Genomic DNA, 8,248 nt, shown 5'->3' with positions numbered 1-8,248 from the left:
CAGAATAATGATGGGCTGTTTGAGGTCTGATAGCCACGGCTGCGCGTTTTGAGGTCCTGTCATGTATTTATATATATCCGGTGTGTGCAGTGTATGGGGGGACACAGGTGTTGGTTCTGTTCCCTACAGCTCCTGTCCTGTATATGTATATACAAAGCGTATACATTGTGTGCAGTGTATGGGGGACACAGCGCTGCCGGGGCCTGGGGTGAAGGTGCCGCATCTGTGGATACTCTGGTAAAGAAAAGATCAGCTGGAAAACGGCACGTAAGGAGTTAAACGGGAGAGGAAAGACGGGCAACAAAATTAATAAAGGGGATGGGAGAACTACAATACCCAGATAGATTAGCGAAATTAGGATTATTTAGTCTAGAAAAAAGACGACTGAGGGGCGATCTAATAACCATGTATAAGTATATAAGGGGACAATACAAATATCTCGCTGAGGATCTGTTTATACCAAGGAAGGTGACGGGCACAAGGGGGCATTCTTTGCGTCTGGAGGAGAGAAGGTTTTTCCACCAACATAGAAGAGGATTCTTTACTGTTAGGGCAGTGAGAATCTGGAATTGCTTGCCTGAGGAGGTGGTGATGGCGAACTCAGTCGAGGGGTTCAAGAGAGGCCTGGATGTCTTCCTGGAGCAGAACAATATTGTATCATACAATTAGGTTCTGTAGAGGGACGTAGATCTGGGGATTTGTTGTGATGGAGTGTGGGCTGAACTGGATGGACAGATGTCTTTTTTCGGCCTTACTAACTATGTTACTATGTACATCACTGAAGGCTGAGCGTTACCAAGGTTTCTCGCTCATTGTCTGATCACAGAATCCGTTGGGGAATTTGAATTCCCCGCTCATAATCTCCGGAGGATTGTTACAGGTCACTGATAGCGACAACCATCCCCCACCCCCTTACTGCGGGACCTGCTAACTACATGTAGACCTCACCGCGGAGTATCAGACACTAAGGAGGGGACATTTCCTGCGAGCTTCGCAGACGACACTCCACCTGAGGGTCTGAGACTTCATGTGGGATTGACCCATTCATCTCCTGTTATTCTGTGGATATGTGCACCAACAATGGCGGCAATGGTGTATGTACCATCAGCCTCATGTGAGGACCCCGAGATAGGCGGCGCCGGCTCTTGTGGTGACGGTGTGGGTGGCTCTTAGAAGAGCCTTTGGTTTTGTAGAGATTGGCGGCAGCGCTCACTTGCTCTTGCTCGCCTTGCTGCTCTCGGTCTTCTTGGGCAGCAGCACGGCCTGGATGTTGGGCAGGACGCCCCCCTGGGCAATGGTCACCCCACCCAGCAGCCTGTTCAGCTCCTCGTCATTGCGCACCGCCAGCTGCAGGTGACGGGGGATGATGCGGGTCTTCTTGTTGTCCCGGGCAGCATTGCCGGCCAATTCCAGGATCTCAGCGGTCAGATACTCCAGCACAGCGGCCAGATAGACCGGAGCGCCGGCGCCGACTCTCTCAGCGTAGTTGCCCTTGCGGAGAAGCCTGTGCACACGACCGACTGGGAACTGCAGTCCTGCCCGGGATGAGCGGGTCTTGGCCTTAGCTCGGACCTTTCCTCCTTGTTTGCCGCGTCCAGACATGATGCCGATAACTAATGACGGAAAATCGTGTAGAGAAGAGTCTGTGCTGTGTCGCCTTATATAGTCCGTTGCTCCGCCCTCCTCTCCTGTCGTTGGACGGATCTGAAGATGAAAATGGAGAAGAGTATTGGAGATCCACCAATGAGCTACAGAGGGCAGAGCTTATTATTGCTCCTTGCTCAAATGAGTTTCTCACCCAATAGAAAACGTTCGCTTTGGACAGAATAGATAAGGGGTGAAAACAGATATCTGTCCTGGAGCAGAAGGAAATGCAGAAATATTCTGTTGACTTGTTGTTTGCACTTGTTGGACTTGTGTCTTCTATCAGCCATATATTGCACTGACAGTCTGGCGGGTGAGGGGTTAATTCCTGTCAGGAGGAGGCTCCTCACTCACCCGCTTATTATCCTGTGCAGATCCCCTGTGGTGTCCGCGCTTATACTATCACAGCCTGACTGAGACAAGTCTCCTATGTTCTGCCCGGAGCCTGATGTGACGCTGCCGGGTCTCGGGTGGGGGAAGTCGCCGCTTCTGTAAAGCGAGTGTGTAGTGGGGGGTCAGCACACACGGACACTGAGGAGTTAAATGGAGGCGGATATTCCTGTATCTGGGATTGGTCGGCGCCTGCGGATGTCTCTCGCTCATTGGCTGATTACAGATCCGTTGCTGGTTTTGAATTCCCCGCTCAGTTTCTGCTCTTTGTCCGTCGGGTTTATTACCGGCCCCTTTGCTGGAGCGGCGATCGCTGATAATACCGGGTCCTGTCATCCCAGCTGTCTGCCCCCAAACACCTCCGTGTCCTTGACCTGAGTGCACACCATTATCCTTGTTCATGTGATTTTTTGCTTGGTGTAGCACCGGTTTACCAGATGACGTCTGACATCTTCGCATACGACGACGCAACCAGTTCCAGCATCTTATCGCAAGTTTCAAACTCAAGTGAATTCTTGAAAACCCCTCCCCATGAGTTGAGGACGAGGGACTACGAGAAGGAGCGACGAAAATTAATCTCATATGATTTACACTGCATAACTTTGGCAGAACATCATAAACAGGGCAAGATCCCGAGAGGTCTTAGGTGCAACCTGCGCCCAACACTTTTTTCTGAAGATCCCGATTACTGTGACAAATACAAGAGAATACTAAATAAATGTTCTTTAGACATTATTATTCTGACCATTGAATTTCTACAAAAGGCTATTACGGAAACAAAGGACAGTATTAGAGCAATTGAAACACAACTATCTTCTACATTGGCATCCACAGACTCTTACTTTTCGCTGCTCCGGACAGTATTCCCTTCATCGCCTCTGGTTGCCTTGTAAATATTGTACATATTATATTTTATATTTTGGTGTATGTTTATTATTTTGTCTTTTTTGTTCTTATTCGTTTTCTATTACATATAATGTTATGTCACATACAGTTACTTATACTGTTTATTTGCTTTCCTAGTAACCCCATGAATAAGACCCGGGAGGGTCGAAACGTCGGGTTTCTATCTACGAATTATCACAGTGGCAATTGTTGACTTGTTTTCGTGAATAAATCTGGCATATACCTTTTGCATCATACCAGTTTCGAGTGTGCGGTATTTTTTCTTCTACTATTAACTTGACCACACGGTCTGTTTTACCAGCACCTCCGTGTCCTTGACCTGAGTGCACACCATTATCCTTGTTCATGCCCCCAAACACGGGCGGGGATCGGTCGCCATTATTACTCTGGGGAGGTTATAATAACCTTCATAGGCGCCATCCATCCGAAACATTAGTGTCCGGGACGTGGTCATCACATAGGAGTCTCCGTACCCGGTACACAGGGCGTCCATCTATCCAGCTGCCTCAGACAGCCACATTCCCTGTGAATATTCGCTGCCCTATTCACCCCACACGGATCTGATCAGGAGAATATTACTGTACAGCCCATTTCCCTGTAAATCCGTGTTCTATTTATTTTATATATCAATAAGAAGAAACCGCATTTGTGCTGTGATGGGAGTCACCAGTACTTGGGGCATCTTACAGTCAGACTTGTGATCGGATCTCTCTGCACTGCAGTGGTTTTATCTCACGTCATATTAACCCTATGAGATCTATGGCATTCGTTTTACATTATTACATCTAGTGCTAGAGGATCCTATCCTGCAATTGTATTGGGATATTTCTCCCATGATTCGTTGTTCCCCTCCACATTCTCGGAACTTCTACATGTGGGCAAAACAGAATTCATTGTCTTTCCCACATCACACGCAACCCCCCAACGAACCTATCCATTACAGGAAACGGCTGCCCACTCTCCTCAGTCCAAGTTCGCTGCCTCGGGGTAATCCTTGACACTCATCTCTCCTTCAAACCTCATATCCAAGCCCTTTCCACTTCCTGCCGCCTTCAACTCAAAATATTTCAAGGATCTGTAGATTTCTAAACCAAGAATCTGCAAAAACCCTAGTCTATGCCCTCATCATCTCCCGTCTGGACTACTGTAACCTCCTGCTCTGTGGCCTCCCCTCTAACACTCTCGCACCCCTCCTATCTATTCTAAACTCTCCTGCCCGACTAACCAACCTGTCCCCCGCTATTCCCCGGCCTCTCCCCTCTGTCAATCCCTTCACTGGCTCCCCATTACCCAGAGACTCCAGTACAAAAGCCTAACCATGACATACAAAGCCATCCACAAAATGTCTCCTTTATACATCTGTGACCTCCTCTCCCGGTACTTTCCTGCAACCTCCGATCCTCACAAGATCTCCTTCTCTACTCCCCTCTTATCTCCTCTTCCCACAATCGCATACAAGATTTCTCTTGCGCATCACCCCTACTCTGGAACCCTCTACCACAACACATCAGACTCTCACCTACCATGGAAACCTTCAAAAAGAGCCTAAAGACCCACCTCTTCCGACAAGCCTACAACCTGCAGTAACCACCACTGATCGACCAGCTCTACCTTCACCTACTGTATCCTCATCCATCCATTGTAGATTGCGAGCCCTCGTGGGCAGGGTCCTCTCTCCTCCTGTACCAGTTATGACTTGTATTGTTCAAGATCATTGTACCTGTTATTATGTATACCCCTCCTCACATGTAAAGCGCCATGGAATAAATGGCGCTATAATAATAAATAATAATATTGCCCGAGAGCCGCCAGTCCTGACACTAGATGAAGCGGGGGAGGAAAAGTGATAGAACAGAAGGACGATCAGTAACTGAGCAGGGATCCTGTGAGGAGGATGTGACGGCCGATAATGTAACTGCCTGACCTGTGAGATCCTGACACCACAGGGTAATGTTCTGAGCAGGGACACTCCGCAATCTTCTACACATGATCCTACATTTCCCATCACAGACCTCCTGCCTGCAGCCGTAGGACTGATCTGTAATGGGGAGACATGGTGGGATCTGCTGGGAAGGGCAGAATTGGTCTTCCCTGAAATGTCTCTTGTAGGATATGTCCCTGACCAGTATATCGTCTCCATAATACGGATTGTGACGGGAAAGGGACGATCTGATCGTCTCCAGGTCAGACACACGGGAACATCACAGCATGTGGAGAACACGAATCATTCTCTATATCCATGAGAGGAAACCGGAGCGGATACAGCGCCGCTAACCTGGAAATCTGCAGATTCCTGTGTGGGATGTAAGAGACCAATGATCGCTCAACACAAGCAGATTTCCCGATATCGGTCCTGGGACCAGGTGTTATATGAAGACAAAAGACGGAAAAAAGCGGGAACCGTAAACGTGTTACCATTGGAAACATTAGCTCCTCCCTCTGCTGATTGGCTGAACACAGGACGGTTGGGGGTTTGAATTTCCCGCCGCTTCTAAGTGTAATGACGTCACTTACACTGTAAAAAGAATCCAGATTAGGCTCTAGATCAACTCCACCACAAATGGCTCCTGTTACCTGAGAAACGAGAGTAATGAACTAATAAACGAGACCCCAGAATGCCGAGATCTGTGCAGCAAGGAGTTAAATAAGAAGTCCCTGAATACACATCAACTCGCTGAGCAATGCCCAGATTATTCCTGAGATTTCCTCACCATCTCCCTCGTCACCAGGCGCAGAGCCCCGGGCGGAGCGAGCAGACACCTCGGGGAGACGGGAGAGGACACCGGAGCAGTGTGGGTGGCTCTTATAGTGAGGGTGTGGGTGGCTCTTAGAAGAGCCTTTGGGGTGAGGAGCGGAGCACGGAGCCGATCACTTGGCGCTGGTGTACTTGGTGACGGCCTTGGTGCCCTCGGACACGGCGTGCTTGGCCAGCTCTCCGGGCAGCAGCAGGCGCACGGCGGTCTGGATCTCCCGGGAGGTGATGGTGGAGCGCTTGTTGTAGTGAGCCAGGCGGGAGGCTTCCCCTGCGATGCGCTCGAAGATGTCGTTGACGAAGGAGTTCATGATGCCCATGGCCTTGGAGGAGATGCCGGTGTCGGGGTGGACCTGCTTCAGCACCTTGTACACGTAGATGGCGTAGCTCTCCTTCCTGCTCTTCCTCCGCTTCTTGCCGTCCTTCTTCTGAGTCTTAGTCACGGCTTTCTTGGAGCCCTTCTTGGGCGCAGGCGCAGACTTGGCGGGATCAGGCATGATAACAACAAACCGGTCTCAGCACAGGTGAGAAGAATAATGATCCTGCGCCCCCAAGAGCGGCGGAATTTATAGCCCGGCCATGCAGATGAGCACTGCTGTCAGACCGCCGTTCTATTGGGTGATGAAGTCATGTGACCAACGAGAACGTTAGACGCTCCGCCCACTGCAACTGATTGGTGGTTTCCCAAATCATTGCTTCATCTTTGCAGCGGGGATGCCGCCGTTCTATTGGGTGATGAAGTCATGTGACCAACGAGAACGTTAGACGCTCCGCCCACTGCAACTGATTGGTGGTTTCCCAAATCATTGCTTCATCTTTGCAGCGGGGATGCCGCCGTTCTATTGGGTGATGAAGTCATGTGACCAACGAGAACGTTAGACGCTCCGCCCACTGCAGCTGATTGGTGGTTTCCCAAATCATTGCTTCATCTTTGCAGCGGGGATGCTGTATAGCGATGTAAAACCCTGTATAATGCTCTATACATCTAAATAGTGCTGTGAAGCTCCATATACCGCAGTGCACCCTCATATAGCGCTGTATGTGTTCATGTTCTATTTACCCTTCATAGTGCTGTTATTCATCTGAATAGTGCAGAGTACCCCCATATACTGCAACCTACTGACAAATGACTGTGCCACATTATGCAGGCAGTTACAGTACAGCGCCCGACATGTTACACTCCGTATAGTGCAGTAATATCTCCAGATGGTGCTGGAAACCCCAGCTAGTCAGCTGTGCCAGGACTGTAAACCCTGCAGCGTGGAAGGCTGTGAATTCAGTGAGATGTTTCGGTAGTAGCCGCACCCAGTTTTCTAGGAAGAGCCGGCTTCCCTCAGGAGCTGTGTCTAGGGTTGAGCGAAACGGGTCGAACATTTTCAAAAGTCGCCGACTTTTGGCTAAGTCGGGGTTTCATGAAACCCGATCCGACCCCTGTGCGGGGTCGGCCATGCGGTACGCGACTTTCGCGCCAAAGTCGCGTTTCAATGACGCGAAAAGCGCCATTTCTCAGCCAATGAAGGTAAACGCAGAGTGTGGGCAGCGTGATGACATAGGTCCTGGTCCCCACCATCTTAGAGAAGGGCATTGCAGTGATTGGCTTGCTGTCTGCGACGTCACAGGGGCTATAAAGAGGCGTTCCCGCCACCGCCATCTTACTGCTGCTGATCTGAGCTTAGGGAGAGGTTGCTGCCGCTTTGTCAGAAGCAGGGATAGCGTTAGGCAGGGTCCATTAACCACAAAACCGCTTGTGCTGCAGCGATTTGCACTGTCCAACACCACCCTCGGTGTGCAGGGACAGTGGAAGTTTTTTTTTTTTTTTTTTTCCCCTCAGCGCTGTAGCTCATTGGGCTGCCCTAGAAGGCTCCCTGATAGCTGCATTGCTGTGTGTACGCCGCTGTGCAAACCAACTGCTTTTTTCAAAGCACAAATCCTCTTGTTCCTTCCTTTCTGCACAGCTATCTTTTTTGTTTGTCCACACTTTTTATTTCATTTGTGCATCAGTCCACTCCTTATTGCTGCCTGCCATACCTGGCTGAGATTACTGCAGGCAGGGAGATAGTAGCTGCCTGCCATACCTGGCTGAGATTACTGCAGGCAGGGAGATAGTAATTGTAGGACATTCCCTGTTTTTTTTTTTTTTTTTTTTTTGGTGGGAGATTAAGATTGGCAATTTGGCATTTCTGCTAGAGTGCCATCCCTGTGTGTGCCATCTCTCTCACATAGTGGGCCATAGAAAGCCTTTTCATTTTTCTGTATTTTTTTTTGTGGGGTGTATAAATTCTCCCTGATAAAAATACAGTGGGAGATTAATATTGGCCTTTGGGCTTGTGTGCCAGTCCTGAGTGTGCCATCTCTCTCACAAATAGTGGGCCATAGAAAGCCTATTTAATTTTTTTTTTTGTTTTATCAATTTTCCCTGAAAAAAGGGAGATTAATATTGGCCTCTGGGCTTGTGTGCCAGTTGTGAGCGTGCCATCTGTGCCAGTCCTGAGCGTGCCATCTCTCTCACAAATAGTGGGCCATAGAAAGCCTATTTAAATATTTTTTTGGTTTTAT

General features: G+C 49.2%; 2 protein-coding genes across 2 annotated transcripts; both read right to left on the bottom strand.

The window, feature by feature from the left end:
* Positions 1-1,209: 1,209 nt before the first annotated feature.
* Positions 1,210-1,630, bottom strand: LOC138645984 (histone H2A type 1). The gene has a single exon (XM_069735463.1). It carries the CDS (start codon positions 1,600-1,602, stop codon positions 1,210-1,212), a length of 393 nt encoding a protein of 130 aa, XP_069591564.1. The 5' UTR covers positions 1,603-1,630.
* Positions 1,631-5,808: 4,178 nt separating this feature from the next.
* On the bottom strand, positions 5,809-6,189 carry LOC138645983 (histone H2B 1.1-like). Its single transcript, XM_069735462.1, has one exon. It carries the CDS (start codon positions 6,187-6,189, stop codon positions 5,809-5,811), a length of 381 nt encoding a protein of 126 aa, XP_069591563.1.
* Between the last annotated feature and the right edge of the window lie 2,059 nt (positions 6,190-8,248).

The sequence above is a fragment of the Ranitomeya imitator genome, chromosome 7 (assembly GCF_032444005.1).
Source record: "Ranitomeya imitator isolate aRanImi1 chromosome 7, aRanImi1.pri, whole genome shotgun sequence".
In the NCBI taxonomy this organism is placed as follows: domain Eukaryota; kingdom Metazoa; phylum Chordata; class Amphibia; order Anura; family Dendrobatidae; genus Ranitomeya; species Ranitomeya imitator.
This window is presented reverse-complemented; position numbering and strand designations above follow the sequence as displayed.